At 43.7% G+C, this 20282-nt stretch overlaps 1 protein-coding gene across 2 annotated transcripts in view; it reads right to left on the bottom strand.

The window, feature by feature from the left end:
- The window catches only part of TMEFF2 (transmembrane protein with EGF like and two follistatin like domains 2), a 329406-nt gene that overhangs the window by 33791 nt on the left and 275333 nt on the right, over positions 1 to 20282 (bottom strand). For both annotated transcript variants that reach the window (XM_080598844.1, XM_080598843.1), the window contains one exon: positions 13906 to 14002. In XM_080598844.1, the coding sequence (XP_080454970.1) occupies positions 13906 to 14002 (97 nt within the window). The remainder of the gene's footprint in view (positions 1 to 13905; positions 14003 to 20282) is intronic.

Below are 20282 nucleotides of genomic sequence, written 5' to 3'. Positions count from 1 at the left end.
TGAATTCCGTTTCTTTTATATGCTCTATTCTATGCCATTTCATACGATTAAAATCTTGGAGAAGCTCAACATCCCACAATCCACTTAATTATTTTGCTGATCACAAAAGCATAGAAACAAAACAAACTAAGAAAACCGGCAAACCTGGGCTCCTCCTTGGGGGATTTGGAGCTGACTGCCTTTGTACCTCTTGTGGCACAGCTTTGTGGCATTGCTAGACCCTGCAATGAGGACATCGTGTCAAGGCACAACTGGAAGATCTCTGTAGGGAGCTGCCCATTCCTATCCAGATCTGGACCATGAAAAAGAACCTAGCCAGGCCTCAGTGAGGTCTGCATCCCAGAAGTGATGGCAATGCTGCTTGGCCAGCTGGAACAGCCAATTTGGCTTTCTACTGAACTGGTCTCTGTAAAAATTAATGGGGTCAGTGAACCCGCCCTGGGTGAGTACACAGTGAGCGCCTGGTCTCCCACCTCCCCACTCGCCTGCAAATAGCATATAGTATTGTTCTCTGAGCACAAAGAGAGGCTTTGCCTGCAGAGAGAATGCTGCTGAAGAGAGGATTCACAGCTATGATGGACTGTCCCTGGAGTGAGGAACAGCATTTTAAGGAGGTGTCTCAATAGAAAGAGAGAATAGTTCCTCACCCATAAAGTGCAGGAGAATGCTATAATTATACTTCCTTAGTTCATGAATATAGTATAATCATCAGTGACACAGAGATGATAAAATGAAGCCCACTCCACACTTTATCTCCGCTCCTAAGACAACTATTCAGTCTTTGTTTTCAGCAATGTACAAATGAAAAATAATTAAAAAAAATTACTACACTCTATCTGTATGTAGCATGAGGGAGGTTTCATATGTAGCTTGATAGGAAGCAAGAAGGATAAATGTGACCATGCTTCTAAAAGAGCAGTTTTACTGGGAACAGATGCAGGAATGTTTTTGTCAGAGTGAGATGGCAATGGCAGCTCTTCCCTATTCAACATATTTTAATTAGCCTGCCGTAGTTTGGAAACCTGAGAGCATTGTTGGTACTACCTCTGTTTATTAAAGATTCATATTCAGACTTTGCTGGCCATGGGTCATTTGCTTTTTGGAACCTGAGCAACAGAAAATTGTGTCTGAGATATCTGCAAAAAGTACTTAATGAAATGACTAACGTCTTCAGCCAAGTGTCTAGTTGATTACAGGGTCCAAACAGCAGAACAGCAATAAATCTGCCACAAAGAGAATTGTCAGTCAAGAAAAAAGGCATAAAACCAAACAGACAGGGAAGCAGGAGCTAAAAATGTGAAAATGCAAATCCAGTGTTATTTTTACTAGTCAGAGCTCTGATATTTGAGTGCATATGCTAATTTGGTCAAGTGTGAGATCCAGCCATGTCTCAGTGCACACTATTTTACAGGGAAAGCGATGTTCCATTCTGCAGTCATTTTAAACATGTCATATATTTTCTCCAGGCAAAAATAAAAAAGCAAGGAAAAAAACAACAACATTTTGCAGCATAAAAAAGCCCAAAGCCTTCCCTTTGCCATAAAACAGTGTATAAATAAAAACACGCTTGTTGTACATTTATGATATTTCCGCCAGTAAGATTTCTTACCCTCCTCTGTTCTGACTTGAAAGCAGTGATCAGAAACTCAAATTTCTGGTCGGATATCAGTAGTTTCCTCTCCAAGCCCCTGCCCCTCCAAATTGGACATTAAATGGCCATTTAAAGCTAACCTGGCAGTGTACGCCTGTACTGAGAGCTCCGCAATCACTCCCAAATGTTTTCTCCATCATTTGGATTCCTGCAAGGTTTTTCTTTTTGGTAGACAGGGCACCTTTGTTGACATTACCAGCAGGCTAGTTGAAATGAAGCCAGGCTGAACATTATGCCTCAATACTCCAACAGGCATTGCAGCGTGGTTCAGCTGGGTGTCAGGAGGCAGGCAGGAGTGCTCATTTACCCGGGCAGCTTTGGGCATGTTGAATACATCTCAACACAATCCCACGTGGAGATACTTCCACCAGTTCTGAGCAGGGGCTGGCGAGGTTAACCAGGCTGGGCAGGTCCGTGCTCACACGCCTCAATTGCCTCCACTGTTCAGACCACCTCTGTGCTGTTGCACCATGCCTTGTTAAAACACACCGCCTGATAGAGCCCTTTACAGGTCACTTCTGCTACCAGCCTCACCACCACATCAGGGCAGCTCAGCAGTTGGATTCCTTTGGGGGGGGCCTGTGCGCACCTCCATTTCAGTAGCAGGCCATCAGTGGACCACTGATCTCATACAGACCTAGAGCAGCCATGATTTGGTGTTATTATATACATTTTACAGAGAGGTAAATCATACTCCAATGTCCTGGAAGCCTCAATGTTGAGTCCATATGGACTTCTGGTAGCTTGGTCAAGCTCAAGTGAACTACAGTGGTCTCTGCAGCTTACAGAACACAGCCCAAGAAGATGGCACCAAAGCTGTGCTCCAGGAAGAAGGCAAAACTGAGGCAGGCTGAATATCACGTACACACACATACATCCATATAAAACAGTATGTAAAGCATGTATTCAGAATGCACAGACACAATTTTTACCTCATTCTATGAATTATACCTTAACACCTGCTTGTGCATGCTGGAAGACTGAAATCCTATTACCGCACTCTTAAAAACATCATTGAAAGGCTTAGAGTGTAGAGATGCTGCAAGTCTACTTCAAAACAAACTTTATTTTTGAGGCAGATGCAAAACTTTAGCTGCAGTGCAGAACAATAAACAATACATATTTTATAATGGCAGCACAAAAATAGAATGCGATATTACTTTCCTGGGTCTGCTGGTGCTTCTCTTCTGCTTTAAGATCACAAGAGAAGAAAAAGCGTGGCTTTCTTTGAGTGCCTTCCATTCAATGTTATCTAGTTATTTATTTATTTTTCCTTTTTGTCCTTTGTAGCCTGGCTTCTGCTCTGAGCACGTCTACTTCTCACAGTGGCTTCCCTAGGATATTTTACCTATTTCGACTGTTCAAATGTTTATCTTCACCCCGAGTAAAAGGAGAAAAGCTTGATTCCCTCAGGGTGATGCAATGTTTCTGCATGGCATTTCAATAGCACACTGTTATTCAAACAATTAGAAATCACAGAGACCATGCAAGGAATTATCAGCATCCTGCATAGAGAGTTTTATTATGCAGTGCATAATGAAAATGATTTGAAGGACCCCAAAGCATCATAACAGAAGGAAGCGCTGAATAATCAGGTGTTGTTTTTTTTTTTTGTTGGACTGCAAGAGCCCAAAATGTTGTTTACTGGACATATGTCAAGCTAAAATGCACTAAAGTGGAGAATATATTTATTGCTGTCCTTCCCTGCATACCAAATGCAACAGATTTTGTAAGCCTAGCTGCAGCATGGAGCCAGGAGCCGGGGTAATCGCTGTACAGCTGCCACGCTGCTGCTGGAGAGCAGGGAGTGACTGGCAATGCTTAAAAACGGGAGGCATTTTTCAGAGCACGTTTGCTCTGAAATTGCCACAATGACAGCTCACGGAGGTTGTTTCAAAAGGTTTCGTGAGTGTCGTCTGGGCACCAGCTCCTCCATCATGCTGGACCTGCCTGCCCCGGTGAGGAGCTGGTCCCACACTCCACCGTTTTCCAAGGCTTCAGCCTGGTGGCTGCAGCTCGTGAAACGGCTGCCTTCATCTGCTGTGTGAGATGCTGAAAGCAGATTCCTAATCCTCCTTTCTTTTCTCTTTTTTTTCATAACTTTCTTTACCAAGTTTTCTGTAGGAAACATCACAAACTTCACCTTTGCTTCCCTCTTACAGTTCAAAGCACCAATTATAATACGACCTTCATCTGGCTTCCTGATGTTTCTGGTGCCCTCAACAGCACGTTGAATTGTATACTAACACCTTCAGGGCAAAATAAATGTTTCACTTAATTTTTTTTTAATATCGTTTCCCTTTACAAGGAACTAAGTTGAGCACGATAGTCTTTGCTAGACTGGATGCTTTAAACACAGAGAATTATAAGGTTGATCATGGGTTTGAAGTGCAATGGAAAAATCCTCACCCCAACTGTGTGACTAGAGAAGAAATTTCTAATTCTGTTCATTGCCAATTCAAGTGTCTACAGGTATCTAATATGTGAAGTTTATTTAAAGCACGAAGAATAAAACAAATGCGTTCTTATGGCTTGCCTTCACTTGGTGTCCTTCACGTCTCTACTGTCTGTGTTAAAACAAAGCTTTGCTGACTCCTTCCTCTCCCTCTGTAAACATTTGACGCTGTCCTTCACCAACATTTTATCGCTGTGTGCTCCAACTGCTGATACCGTTGGCTCCGGTTTTGCAGCCAACATTAAGACAGGAGTTGTTCCAATGAGTTGCCGCGTTCCACCCCGGCCTGCGAGGCCCGTCGGGAAGCAGGGGACAGCGGCCTAGCTGCAGGTCCTGGCACGGGCCTGGCCACACAGGAAGGCTCCATCTGCTCACCAAGAAATGTGGCACCAGCTGGGCTGGGACCCATGGCAAATTTCTGGTTTGTGCTTCCACATAACAGCTTTGTTAACGACACTGGAAGTTACTTCTGAAAGCGGGCCTTGATTTACGAGAGACTGAAGGGATGAACACCTGTGTGTCACAAGCCCCATACCACACAGCATGCGAGACATCCACTGCCGGTGGGGAAGGCAACATTATGAGTGACCTTTGTATCACCAGTGAGACGAAAACCACAGTAAACTAATTCCTCCTTGTAAAGGCTTCCTTCACACGTGCAGAATCAGACTAACCCTCACCACAGACTGCTCTGTGTCCTCAAAGACCCGTGCCTCCTGCTTCCGAGGAGACCTGCCTGAGGCAGGACCATCTGAACTGGCTGCTCGGCAAGTAGGCTGACTTCAATTACAAAATAAAATCCAGTCTAGCTATTTAATGAAATTTTAGGAAGGTACTGCAGGCTCTCCTCCGGGCTTTGCACCTCCTGTGCTGATGGAAATAACGCAAGATAACCTCATGTCATCCCGCACAGTGGTGAAATGAGATCTTGGTGCAGCCCACAGGTATGAGACTGGGACCTGTGCAAGTTGGAGCAAATCGCTTCACATGTACAAGAAGAAGAGAGCACTGCTAACCCTCTTTTTTTCTAAGAAACCCTCTTTTTCTGTAGCTGAACGCTGCTGTAGAAGTAACCCTCTTCATGTGTGGGACACAGATCAGTGCCACCCACCTGCACCTCCCAGAGGGACTCGTGTCCCAGGAGCGCCTCAGTGTGGGAGGCCTTCGTTACAAAACCGGCAGACCGAGAGACAGCAATTAAGTCTTTGTGTCTGGGCACATCCCACGCAGGCTTTTAGCTGTGATTTGCTTTCTAGAGAACCGCCTGCATCCTGCAAGCACACGTGGGGAAGGTCTGGCGTCGCGGTGGGCTCCCCGAGGAGCGGGGCAGGAGATGGCTGCTGTGGGGAAGGGACACCTGCCAGCCTGAGGTCAGCCCTGCGCTTTGGCTTGTATTGAGCTTTTGCCAGGCTGATATTTAATGCATGGGATGTATTTTTAATGGCTCGGATGTGTGAACACATCATGGCCTTGATGTTCCTACATGGGCATGTGAAGGAGCTGCCGACCTTCTGCGACGGATGTAGTTTTAATTTAATAGTTAACATAAAGTGGGATGGAAGAGATGAAGTGTTCTATTAAGACATTTGATAATAAATTGGAAAGTGCTTTCCCAGTGCTTTATGTAGTTATTCTCTCTGCTGATCTATTTAGCCGACACTTGTAATTCTGAACTACAAAGTTGTATCCCTGCTTTCGTAAACATACTTACATAAAACCCAATAACAACACAGCCTATTTATTGCTAAAATGCTAGTAGGAAATTGGAAAAGGTATAAATACAATTCATTGCTGGTGATCTCCTGCCCCCTGAAGGCACTGTAAGACTCCAAATCTTGCTCAGTTCACAGCATCATAAAACTGAAGCAATAAATGTCACTCCTTTCTTGATTGCGCATTAGGCCAATCGGCTTTTTATTGAGACTAAATAGGCTGTCATGAAGGCACCTTGCAGTTTAGTACCAGGGCACGGCTTTGGCTAAATGTGGGGCTGGGGAGCAAAGAAAGCTTATTTTTAAGTAACAAAAAAGGTAGCAGTAAACAGGAAATATGAAAAAGCTGCAAAGATGCATTGCTCTTCCAGGTCTGTGCACTTGTTCTTTCATGCAGTAATGCCCTGATGTACACAGGTGATTATGTGTCAATGCACATTAATATTTGATGTGCATTATCATATTATCTCTTATGTGCACTCTCGCAATCAGGTGAGCCCAGGGTCTCCCAGACATGGGGTTGCACAACCGGGTGGTGGCTTTGACCGGGAGCACCTGTGCACAGCTCTGCAAAGTCAAACGGGGCCCTTTTGTGTGCCGCACACAAAGCAGCAAGGCTGGGAATGGTCTGCACGATGCCCTGCATTACAGCGACAGCACAGAACAGACTGCCAAAACCTTTCCTTCAAATGCAAATAAAGGTGTGCACTCAGAAAGCTGCTACGCTTTCCTACCAAGGACTGAAAGACGCAGTCTCAGCTTGTGGAAGAAAAGAGAAGAAAAATCCCCCAGGTTCATTAGCTCTCTTGTTAAACGGGGCACATAAAATGGTTGCTCTACCATGTTGTTGTGTAGGCTCCCCAGTGATCTGCACAAAATGAAAATACAGAGGGATGCTGCTGCTTTCTCACGCACCCTTGTAACACACATGGATCAGCCTTCACGCAGCCGACAGCCAAAACCTCGAGGCCAGCAGTGCTGCCACCCCCATGTCCTCCAGCACGTGTATGCCCCACCATGAACATGTTTAATGTGCCTGCCACACGCTGCCTGTGGAGGCTCAGGCAGAGCAAGCACCGGCGAAGAGGACCTCTGTGCTGCCTACAGGTAGGGCCTCCATAATCCATGGTGGCTCCTCCGTGCTGCCCAGCAAACAGCAAAGCAGAGCGGCTGGAAGTCAGCTTTAGGTTATCTCCCTACTTTCGCAGCCCTCTGTCCTTCCCCAGTCTGTCCCCAGCATTCCCTGCCGTGACCACCCACTCCTCTGCTGCCTCTGTGTCTCCTGTCCACAGGAACGGAGTGGTGGGCCCCTAGGCTGTGTAAACCTGACACGAAAACTTGGCTATTTTGAGCCACGCTTTAAAATTGCAGTTTTTTACTTTTACTTTAAGTTGAAAAGACTAATCATTGTAAAGACAGGTGACAGCTCTACATGCCTTATAAGCTATTCCCCCCTTAAATTTCAGAAGAATTTGTGTCTTCCTAGTACAGGAGCATTGAAAGATGATAAGACAAGGAAACAAAACAAAAAAATCTCAGAAGCTATTTTTGGCTTTTCACAAATCAATATTTCCTCTGAAGCAATTGAAGCAGTCAGTAAGCCAAATTCTGCTTTTATCATCACAATTTCCAAGTTTGCACTCTGTGAACAACTGTGTATGGAGTCTATTCTCCCTTCTGCCAGTGAAAGGCTCCACTGGCTACCAAGAAATTATTCCCTGTTTACGATACTGGGAGAGAATATTTGCCTCACTGAAGTCGGTGGAATAACTTTCATTGACTTACATAAGCTGGAAGTTCACCCTCTGAAACTGAAACTGAAACCCAAGTCTGGACCAAGCATCTGAAAGGATAAAAATCTATAAGCTTTATGGCTGAGTAAGAGTGTTATCCCCTGGACACATGGTGAGTTTTGCTATAATTGCAAAAGATAAAAAATGTACGTATCATATAGGGTCCCTAAAAGACTTACTTGGGTGAATAGTACAGATGGAACACAATGCAGTTTTGCATTTATCTGAGAACATTTAGAGCCATGATATATAGTCTATATGACAGACTTCCTTGATGCATAGAGAAAATACAGTCAATTTCTTTGGGTAGGCTAAATTATTTACCAGACCGCTCCAAAGTGTATTGGTAATAAAACACTATGAAGTATAAGTAACTCTAGACAATCTTGGCTTATGTTAAAAACATTTTTTTTTAAAGGATGTTATTAGGAAAATAAATCTTGAGAATCTGGAAAGGCAGGAGCTTGTCAAGTGAGCATAAGGCTCTGAAGGACTGTGGTCACTCAGTGGATGGAAAGGTCAAATTCCCCAAAGTACCAACCTGTGGGAGTTAGGGACCAAAGTCTCACTTCCAAATTAAATAGGATACTTTGGCACAGGATATAGGATGTAAAGATGGTAAGCTGATTTTCGGAAACTTACCTGACTGGGAAAAAATGGCTGTTTTAGACTAAAACCAAACTAAATGTATGCAGAGTAAAACAATTTCAGCAGATGTCCAAACAAGTCATCATTTTTCCAAGCATTACTTCTTTCTGGCCAAGCCACTAGTGCATTCAACTTAGAAATACAACGTGCTCGTTCCTGCCTCCCACTCCTCAAAAAAGATTGGACCATAAGCTGCTTTTAGAGAAATGCTCTCTGAAGATAAACGTAACTTCCTGTTCCCCATATCTTCCCTTGCTCTTTCTATGGATTCATCACTGAGAAAGGAGAAAATCACGTCTTGATCTAAGGCCCTTTTAAAGCCAGTGGGAATCTTTCTCTGGACATGGTTGGGCACTAACCTGGGCTGGTTTTAAGTTCAAACGGTCTACTGAAAGATACCTACAATACCTCAGTAGCTTGCCAGCGAGAAACCTGAGAGGAATCGTGGCAGACAGTGGAGGCAGCTCTGCTACTAGGCCAGGGCTAAGATCCTCAGAGGGTGTAAGCTGCTTGGTTGTCTCCTGTTGTGCAATGCAAAGACTGCATGCCACAGTCCCTTTGCTTTGCTGTTATTAGACATGACTACCGTGCTCCCCATGAAGATCTATGCAGCAGCAACCGTGTTTTATGCCTTAGGTATGATCTCAAGTTAAGCAGAAATGTTAGCCTTTGCAAGATTGAGGATTTTAATTATTTAATTCCATTTCGGTGTTTATTTGAACCATGAATCCAACCACTATGTTTTAAGACCTACTTCTTTCTCTGGAAGAGAAAGGAAAGCAGCAGGAAACTGCCATATAGCTACTGTATAATGCACAGGACATTGCAGATGTTAAAGTAGCTCGTTGTTTCTGCATCTGGAACAAGTAGGTCACACACAGTTATTATACACACTGCTGAACATGAAGCAGCCAATACCCGTGTAAAGTATGTGAGCTTTCAAACTACCTTTTAGTACTCTATAGTAGTACAGCATCTTGTTTGCAGATGCTTTCGATGAGAGCAACTGATGGAAGGGGGAAGGGACCCAAAGCTGACTGACCTAATTGCTGGGTGGATTGAGAAGCTGGCAAAATCATTCGTTTCTTTTATGTGTTTTCTTTCTATACTATAATAAAGATAAATATTGATTGTTGGAGCAGTATTGATTACAGGGGTAGTGGTTGATGGCAGCTGCATGATTTGCACAGATATCTTTCGTGTACAGTGCAGTCTACTTGCATGAGAAAGCAGTTTCACCATCCTCACGTGTTGTGGATTGCCTGCCTGTTGTACAGGAGCATGCACCCGCCATATATTAGTGATTAGCAGTAAGATATGAAAACAAAAGACTGGAACAGTTCACCTTCTTAATACATCTTGAGCGTCTGTTTGCTGTGGCTAAGTGGAGTTTATTGTCTCAGCCATGCGGAAAGAAGCACAGGACGCAAGGGACATGCTGCAACTCCACCGCCTCCCTTGGGAACACCACCTGGCTGCACGTCACGTAGGAGAGCCTTGTCCCTTCCTTCACCATGCTCAGCATCTCAGGAAGGCTGCCTTTCTGCCCTTCTGGGACAGGCATCAAACACTTCAGAAAACCTGCTGCCCTCCCCGGATCCGAGGGTGGAGGAAGTGGGATCTGAGGGACTTCCCTCCTCTGCCCTAGGCATCGAGTGTGCCATGCTGCAGAGCCCTGTGCAGCCCATTCGAGGTCAGGCACTTGGGGCCAGGCACGCTGCTGCCTCTCCTCTTCCTCCTGTGGGGAAGGCAGAGGAGAAATCTGTAGGCATGGCCTCCTTGGACACTGCCAGGCTGCAGGGCACTCTCTCCCGAGCGTGTTGGACATCTCTGCGTCTCCTTACTGCGAGCAAACTGCATCTTATCCTGGGCAATCCTGCACTTTGAGTCTCTGCTGCTGGCTGACCTTCTGATTTTGAAATTCAAAGGAAAAGCATGCATATCTAACCCCAATTCATCATTCTGATTTTGATTAACTCTACAAGTCAGAGGTTTGTAGGCTTTAATCTTGCTTTAAGAAAACACTCCTGTCCTCTCTTCTCCGTGTCTTCCAAAAGGAAATTCAACAGAGGGGTTTTTGCTATTATTTATCTCCCTTCACTTACTTGGACGTGTCATGGACCTCTGGAATAGCTGCCCAGTATCCATCCAAACCACGGCTTGCCCAGTGTGGAGTGCTCTTATTTCCTCGGTGGCTCATAAGGAGGAGATTGATACTGGAATCTAGGTTTTTGACATGGTTATGTACTGACACTAAGCCACTTTAGCAGATGAGCAGGCACTCCATTTGGTGAGTACTATTTATATACAGTGAGTGAGTATTTCATGGATGCTTTTTGGAAGATCTTAGAAACACACCACTGTTCAGAGCGTTACGCTTCATTCTTCATTTCCTTTTAAGTATATCTCTCGGGGTGTTATGTTGAGTAGCCCTGTCTTACAAAATCAATTATTCCTTAGGCAGCTCAGAAATAAAACCCAAAGTAAGCAACACCAAATGTCTAATTTACCAATAGATTGCAATCCAGTGCTAAAGAGCATAGCCACTGCCCTGCTTTAAATATTCATGAAGCTCACTGGTGCAAAATGCATTAAAGGTGGGAATAATGCCAGTAATACACGATCTTCTTAGTGACAAGAAGCTTTCACATATTAAAGTAGCAAGATGTTAAAGACTTTCAACTGAACAGTCTTTGTTTTTAACCCAGAGAAAGAGATTCACTAATGGAATGCCAAATTGCATTCACTCTTGTGATATTAGACTGCAGAATAGGATAATAATATATGTGTGTTTTACCATGCCTCAGAAAACCTGTTATTACAGACGGTTCTTTTCTGCCTTTTCTTCGTACTTTCCAGAAAATGTTCACACACGTATCTTAGCCCTTCGAGATGTCTTTTATGTGGCAAAACCCTACCGAAATCCCAGGAGTCTAGCCATTAACAGATTGGTTTTAAGCAAATAAAACGATTTTAAAATAATGGTGACACACTACAATAGCACAATTCAGCTGAGTGACAATTGACAATGAATAACAACAAAAAAAGAGTTAAACCAGAGACAAGGGACTGAAAAATAACAGACTGTGGCAATGCAGAATAATGTTAATTGTCGCTTTAAATCATCAGCAGCCCAACCACATCTGCTATCACACCTGTGCTCTCTCCTCTGATCTACTCTGACACCCTAGAAATACTAGGCAAACAGCCAGCCTCACATCTCCAGCTCTCTAAGGTCTGGCTCTGCTGCCAATGTGCATCCCCATTACTTAGAGTGGACTGGACACGGATCCTGCACCCCCCTGATGGATAGGGAACACCGCTAGTGCTGGGCTTCTCATCCCGTAACAGCAGCTCTGGGGCTGCTGGGAACCCTGACCTCATTTGGACTTTTAGAAACCTCATCAGTTGGCTGAGATAACCAGAGGAGCCCTGCTTACATCTGAAATTAGACAGGTGTAAAAGCATCGATTGAACAGTAAACTGGAATTTCGTTTCCCATTTAATTTAAGGGCATTTTCTGCACACCAAATCTTCGCAGGGAGAGGGGGGAAGTGCACCAAGATATAACTATCTGGTGCCAAACACGGAAATTCAATTAATGTACATTTGAAAGAGGGATCTAGGTTCCCCATACATGGCCCGCTTTTATTCCAGAAATAAGAATAACAAAGAACTAACACCCGGAAGGCTCATTTTTTAGAAAGACGCTTATCCACGACTAATCGAGGGGCAGGGACAGGAAAGCAGAGCTCTGTTGTGGCGTATGAAGTTGTTTACTTCAAAGCGGACCTTTAACAGGCTTTGCACGGTCTTTTTACTTCTGGTTGGAAATCTGCTTTACTGCCTTTTAACATCTTCCCAGCAAATGCCCTTCCCTGCTTCCCACCCCGAGAAGCATCTTCCCCTGCAGAACGACTACCTGTCAATAAAGATTGAGAACTTCAGCTCCTGCAGCTATTCCGCTGCTCTGTATACGCCAAGCTGTTTCAAAGGGGAGGAATTAGTTGCAGAAGCTGTAGTGGGAACGTTACTGGGGTAAGTTGGATCCGGCTCTTTTATCGAACTATTTCTGGAAAAAAATAAACACTGCTACACAGTACTTGTGATTAATAATGTTATCTGGTAGCTAATTTTATTCCTCGCCCCTCTCTTCTGCTGCCTTCCAACTTGAAAGTGCACTTAATTATGAAAACATGAGCATCAGACTGTGGATTTTGATGTATTAATTTAACCATCATTTTGTTTCAACACAGCACCACCAAACTCTCAGGGATAACTGGTCAAGGAGACAGCAAAAATCCTGACACCAGAAGTAATTTCCTTAAACAGAGTCAAAATTAAGCACTTTCATCCATGCAAATCTCTTTGCGTTATTGCAAACCTGTAACCAAGATGCGTCTTGTTCCTGTTTTTTAACACAACAATTTCTTTTGGTAACTGGAAACAGAGCAAGACTTCTGTGGCTTGTTTGCTTGGTATTTTTTAAAGACTAGAACAAGAGGTTATTAGAAGCTTAGCAAGACAAACCAAAATGAGCACAAATGGATTACCATATTCCTAAGCTGCTTCACTGAATAGCAGAAATGTTTATAATGTCATGCCTGACTAATATCACATGGATGCCCTGTGTGGATGAGGTCAGCTGCCCAACACTGGTCCCAATTATCATGTTCATCATTCATTCATTCATTCCCCTCTGCTCCATTCTTACTGTTCAAGGTGAAGTTTGGGCAATAGTGCCTTACTGGTATCTCACTGCCCAGTTTCTCTATCCATCCTCTAACTGCTGTCAGCCCTCAGCTTCAGAAGCATCATTCAGATCAAAAGCTCTAACATTTGCATGATTATTTTGTTGTCTCTCTAAGTTTATATTAATTACTTAGAAATATGAGTCTTGCTATAAAGGCAGCCTTAGAAGTACAGCTCTGTGAATAGCTGCTTTTTGATCTACATTGGCTGTTCCAAAATCACGATGAAATGATTAGTTTAAAGTTGACTTACTATGAAGTATTTGCATAGTATCTAGGCAAATTGAAAAATTCAGAAAAATATTCTGAGTTGATAGAATTATTTCCCTTCAGCTTATGTGATTAAGGTTTAAAACAAATGAACAAACAAGAAGATTTTAAAAACCTCTTTTTAAAAATAAAAAATAAATTTCCATTGAGAAAATGCTTGAATGTACACTCTATTTACTTCAAACGTTTGAGGGTTAGATCTTTGACTCCAGCAACTAGAAAAAAGTGAGACAGATTTTCCACATTTCTAATGCCACACATGACTTAACATGATGATAATATTAATGATACTTTTTAACCAGAAAAGCTGTAGGTCAATTAGTTTTCCCAGTTCTATTTTTATCAAAGAATAAAGCTGTAAAACCCCAGATGGAGTAACATAAGTTGTAACTGCAACAAAATGGATAACAGTGTTTCTGGACTTTTTCTAAATTGTGCATGTTCAAGAATTATAAACCAATCTGTTTTATACATTTTTTTAGAGTAATAACCACCTCAGTCACTGTCAGATGAATCTCTGGGTGCAGAAAATTGAATATCCAATATTTTAAATGCTTTCTAACTCACAGTATATTTCAATAATACAACATTCATTAAAATAGAAGAGTAGACCAAGTTACTGTACCAAACATCCTCTGCATCTTCGTCACACTCTGCCCCAAACTGGCAAATGTCACAGGTCGATGTCTCTTTTTGATTGGTTTCACCTGAGCCTTCATTGACTGTTTGATGGAAAGCAGAAGAATACACATTAGTAAAGACAGCACCGTAGCAAAGCACTCCTCTCTCTCTAGAAAAATCTATTCGCCGTGTTAGCTTAATGCGCTGCTCACAAAGGTGACGCTTGGCCAACAGACAGCGTTTCTGAATGGGACCTACACAGAGATTTCCTTGTTGGCCTGTGAGAAATTCCCTGCGTTATGGAGTGAAAAGGAAAAGCAGAGAAAAGCCCTTCTTCTTCCTTCTCCCTTCAAACACTGACTCCTTCCAGCTGCAGCTTTGGAGGTCTGCATCACCACCGAGCCTCACTGCCTTGTTCCCGGGAAAATAATTGAGGCGCACTGACAGCATCACCCGCTGCCTTGTGTCCTTTACAGGTGAAGCCTTGAGAGGCACCCACGGGAATGCTTTCCTCAAAAATGTTTTGAAAGCACCTGCCGCCTGGTACAATTTTATCCACTCCAAAGACAAAACGTTTTTCTCTCCAGAAGTATTGCTACAAGCCCCGAGGACCAGTTATCCCTGGCAGGAAAGATTTAGTGCTGTCCAGAGGAGGGGACAATCTCCAGCACGGGTAAGGAAATCTATCCAAACCTCTTTTCATTTCCGAAGCATCATTATTTTTCCAAAGGCCCCTGCAGCACAATGCTCTCCAAAAGTCCCAAGCAGTGCAGAGACAAAGCTCCACGGAGCAGCGTCCTTGCTCCATGCACCACGTGGACAGCCCTGCATGCTGACCATGGCACAAGGCAGGTGAGATGTGGTGACTTTTAGCAAAAAACAACAAACCAAGTGAATCCCACAAGTCCCCAACTGGCTTTTGCCATCCAGCGCTGCTGTGCTTTGCTTCTGGTGCTCCCAGCCTACTTGCAAAGAGCGCCTAAAACCAGGCGGCCCTGCTGCTGCTGCGGCATAACCTTTGAAAAGCAGGAACAGCCCACCTGAATTCTGCATCTAAGGGCACCAAGAAGAGGGTTTGTACAAAGAGCCTCAAGAGGCATTATCTACATTTGTACACAAGTATACAAGCACCTTTTGATATCTTTCAAAAGGGGCTGCTTTCTATCAAGACTCTACCTAGCGATATCCTTGCAGAATAATTAAGCCAGCCCAGACTTCAGGTATCCATCAGCTTTGACAGATGCTGTTATCTGCAGATACGTTCCCTGCAGCACCACCCTTTCATTCCTCTCTTCCATTTGGAGTCAGCACTGCAGTGTGGGTTTACTGCATGTTTTGGCCCAGCCAGCTGAAGCTGTGGACACACTGAAGCGTGTTGGTCACCAGTAACACCGATGGGACAAACTGACTGCCTGATGTGCGTTTACTGCAGGAGAGCATTAACCGGAGACTTTCGGGTTGGAGTGCTCTGAATTGAATAGGCTGCTTTTGTTAGGTACTCAGGAAAGAACCAGAGGCACAAGCTTTCACAAAGCATTTGGAGGAGAAAGGGTTTTTGCCTCTAAAAGAGAAACTGTGACCCCAATCCCCATTTTCCAACACATCTGCTTTCATACCCTGGACGAGTTATTTAGCCTCTGCCCTGTTCCCTGCTTTGTAAAATGGGAAAAAATGACATTTTCTGATGATCATAAAAGGAAGAAAGAAGAGGTTTTGCCCCATTTGTAGAAGTCTGCTCATCTTTACATCCATAATACTAATCTGCAGAAAGAAAAAGGGAAACTCAGAAAACACACTTTGGATTTTCGTTCTACTGCAGGCTTTGTAGGGAGGGTCTGAGATGTGTGTTTTCTCTGTCCTTCAGTGACTGAGGAACTTGCTAGGCTCGCATCTTGTACGAGCCGATGTACAAGAGCGGACAGGGTGTCTGAGTGCCGTTGCCTCACACCATTAGCATCTCCATGGGCCACATGTGTGATCCTGAACCTACTGCACTGGGGAGCTCACGCTGCTGCTGCCGTACAGCTCCTCCCCACTTCTCTGCAGCTGCATCCATGCCCGGGTTTTTCACTGATTCTCCCCTCCCCCCGCCCTTTTTTAATATATATAGAAATCTTTTTTCTGGAGAGACAACTTTGACAGGCATTCTTGGCAGAAGATTTCCAGTGGCTAAGATATTAGGCAGGAAACACGATCTGGATTTATCAAGTCACGTTGCTTCTCTGTGCCACGGTTTCTCTATCTGTAAAAGGGGAACAGTATTTGGCAGACTCCCTGGGAGCTGTAATGAATAACTGTACAAAGGGACCCATGGGCAGAAGACTCTTGTGACAGTCAGGCACTCTTTACCTACCAGGAATATGACAACTGCTCCAATCCACGAGCGTGAGAACATGTTCTTAAGGAAAGGAGCAGTCATTTCTTTATTTTGTTATTTTGCAAATCACTTCCCTCATAATTAAAAACATATAATTAAAACCACTTCCTTTAATTAAAAGCAGGCGCCCTATTTTTTTCCTCCCTGTAATGTTTCTACTTATAATAACCTAGCAGGGTTGGTTTGACCAGGGACTTCACACGGGTCCGCATCGCTAGCTGAGCAAAATAGCTACTTAAGTCATTAAAATACATAATTTGAAAGATTCAGCAGTCTGAATAGAAGGAACTGATTTCAATGGGAACATCCAAACTAAGGCGCAATGCATTTCTGAATTTCCACGAGAAAATAACAGGTAACCCCCCCATGTTTTATAAAGAAGCTCTGCATCCAGCATGCCAATGTACACGCTGTCATTACATGTCCAAGCATACAGCAGCCTTCATTAAAAAACACAGCTGTTTCTCTTTCTCTCCTCTGTCCTCAGTATCTACAGATAATATTATTATTTACATTTCCTTAAGGTGTGTTTTCTCTTCCTACACAAACACACATACCCGCATGAGAGCCCCCACCCACAGACCAACAGATGCAGAGGTTTGTTTTCTGCATGCTGTGCAGGTAAGTGCCTGGATAAATCTGGGCATCTTAGAGTTATTTTCCCAATATTCCCTGCTGCTTCTTAGCTTGAGGACTAGCAGATGCTTCTTTTCTAAGGATACTCTTTTTCCTTTCTTATTCCTGGCTGCACTTGCTGATTTGCACTTGCTTTCATATCTCAACTGAAAAAAAAAATGTTAGTGGGAATAATACAGATTCTGGATTCCTCTTGCTAAAAATAAAACCAGTACAATTCTTTGTTCTCACACAAGTTAAAAAGTTCTCATATTAGCAACTGTTGAGGTTTAACACCAGGACCCTGCCTGAACGTGGCAGGCTCCCGGGGAGCTAATTGCTGAAGCCCGCTGCTTATTACACACGCAGCTGAGACATGTTAAGCTGCAAGTTCCTATTTGTCTTAGCAAGATTAGCAACTTGCAGAGTTCAAGGGAATGCGCTAACATGGGTTAGCAGGTCACTAACATTATCTGAAAGTCACTTCAGAGACTATCTCACTCTGCTAAGCAATACAAATTCTTTAGCTGGGACACAATTTACAGAGTCAATGGGCTGTGGTAACCACAACAGCTCCTGTTTAAATCATTTGGTCCTTTTCTGGCATTCTCACTGCACTCAGATCAGATAGTCGTGATTTCCGAAACATCTGTATTGTTTGCAAGCCATACAAGAAAGAAACCGCCTTTGAGAGATGTTGCTTTGCTTCTGTAGGTGAAAAACTAGATTGAAAGTATCATCGGTACATCGCTCTGACTCTCTTAGTATCAGGAGAAATCCAGAAACCTCAGACTGGCCACCCCTGTAGGTACCTCTTTTTTTTCTTCATACTTCCATCTCTTTGAGTCAAGAGTCTTCTGTAGGTGCTGCAACCCTGGCTATAGGCACGGCTTCCCAGACACACACACTGCTAGGAACTGATGACTGGTGGTTTATCTGTTTTAACAAAAGGACACCAGAATATCTGTGCGGGAGCTTCTGGATAAACTCGCTCAGTGCCTTTCCAAGACACTCCAGGGACGTCCAAGGTGGAATGGAATTAAACTCTGCAAGTTCCAGAAAAGGCGCTCAAATGGGGTCATCAGGACTATGCAGAGCAGTTCACGGTCTTGATCTGAGACACACGGCGGCACCTATTTCCTAAATGACACAAGGACACGCAACTTGCCTGATCAATCATACTGTGAGGAGCTGAAGAGGAACGAGGAGTTGGTGAGCCATGAGGGAGAGAGGCACTTGGGTGGCACCCTCAGCTAAACACTCATCTCACTTGGCTAAAACCCTTCCACATACATGTCTCTGAAGGCAACAGGGAAACTCAGGGGAGTCTTAGTTCAGTTTTCATAGGCCTTTGTAGGACTACTACTATTATTACAATAATCCTTATTCAATATATTTTAACTTTACTGGAGAACAACAACAACAAAATGTATTAAACATCATCATCACACGCTTGAATATACAAAAATATGAGTATAAAAATTGCTATGATTTTTGTTTTGGTATTATGCAGTATTTCTTTGATTGATGCGATCAGATGTAAGCTGATTGCAATCCCCGAGCAGGCGTGACCTTCTTGCTTTCATCGTGCTTAATCCTGACCAAAAACTGTGGGATTGCCTCAGCAGAGTGCTGAGCCCAAGCTAACACACCTTGGGCTTCTTAGCCAACATGTTTGTATGACCCAGCATCTGCAGGAATTCACTGCGTAAAGACACCCTAAGTCAGGTTTTTATGTCTACTGCAGTCCATGTGCTGCACATCTCCGTACGCAACCCAACTAGCAAGTAGTTGTAAGGACAGCCCAGTCCATCACAACCTCTCTTTCCCTAAGTGCAAAAATGTCTCCTGTCAGGGTGGGTTTTTACAGATCAACTTTGCACTATGGCAATTATAAGTAACAACTGTTAGCATTCTGGTCACGTGCAGAAATTACGACAGAATTAATACTTGACTACTAGACTTGTCACAGCCGGATGTCTTTGCTCTCGCTGAAAGAAGAACTTCAAATGAAATTGCTCTAGATCCCTCTAACAGGATTATCCACTAGTTTTTAGCTATAAAATCTAGGTAATAACAAGAATCACATGAAGATGAGGGGCAACGGCTGTTTTTGTGTTTTGGAACGAAAGACAACATGCAAATTAAAATGTGGAGGAGGAGAAGGATGATAATCTCCAGAGCAGCTGAGGTGATCCTGTCACATGCTGCAGTCTGAACGGGATTGCTCTGGACAGGTGACAAGGAAGAGCAGACAACGTGAGAAAGCTCTGAGAAACAAGGGCAGGGAACCAGGAGAATTTACTAAATGTGTTAGAACAAACACTACCTGCACCTCCACCGAACAGCTAAAAACACCTCACGGACGAGGCCAATAAAAGCCCAGATGCTGCAAGTGACTTCTTTCTAATCAATAAGTCTTTTTTCCTGAAAGCATTAGCTCAGTCAAAACCTGCAAAGTGAGAAAAATGAAGGGTGTGAAGCAGGGGGTGGACTCACGAATGGCTCTGCTCTCAAAGCCTGGCAGAGGCTCAGAACGACATTATGGTCAAAATGAAAAGAAAATGGTCTACTGTGTCAGTAATAAATCCCAGCTCTGACACGTCTTGTTCTGCTTTACTCCTGCTGTCTGGCTCCATCTCAATAAATACAAATTTACTATCTCTCTTTCACACACACAAACATGCTGGGGAAATTACTTATCGCATGAGGAAGCAGCGTCTCTGCCCGGCTCAGGACCTGACTCAGAACTTCTCAAGGGGACCCAAGATATTCTCCCCCATGTCAACAGGTGCTGACTGCATCGGTTTCTCCATGCCACCAAGGGTCACTCCTTGAAATCACCTCTCCACCATCGATGGGCAGGTTATTTAAGCAGTGCCAAGCTTGTGCCATAGCTGAGCTGGATGCCCATAAAACCTGGTCATGTTTTGCAGGGCTTATACTGCTTCGGGTCCTGCTTTGGGTGCCTTCACGTTGCCATTCCCAGCTGGGAAAGGTTGGTGGGCTGAGTTCAGCACGATGCACGTACCTAGCGAGGTTTTCAGGGTGGAACTAGATGTATCCAGCCAGCTTGGACTGCGGATAAAGTCTGTTCTTATCTTCTTGCTAAAGACCATGCAGATACAGCCAGGCACTGCTTTGATGCCAATCAGATTCAATTTGCAGTGTTTTCCAGCTCTCATACATCTGCTGTGACTCTCAGGTTATATATTTTCTTAAACTCACAGCTGGTGGATTATCTCAATGTAGAAAGATCTCAGTTTCTACATGTATTTGTTTTGAAAGGTATGACTAAGCTTTAGGGCTGTGGAGAAAAAGCTTGTGAGTATAATAAATGCCAGAAACTATCAAGTTTATCATTTTTGAAACTCATTATTTTTATGGGG

Source organism: Anser brachyrhynchus (genome assembly GCF_964034855.1).
Source record: "Anser brachyrhynchus genome assembly, chromosome: 7".
Lineage (NCBI taxonomy): Eukaryota > Metazoa > Chordata > Aves > Anseriformes > Anatidae > Anser > Anser brachyrhynchus.
Note: the sequence above shows the minus strand (reverse complement) of the source record. Positions and strands in the feature narration are given on the sequence as shown.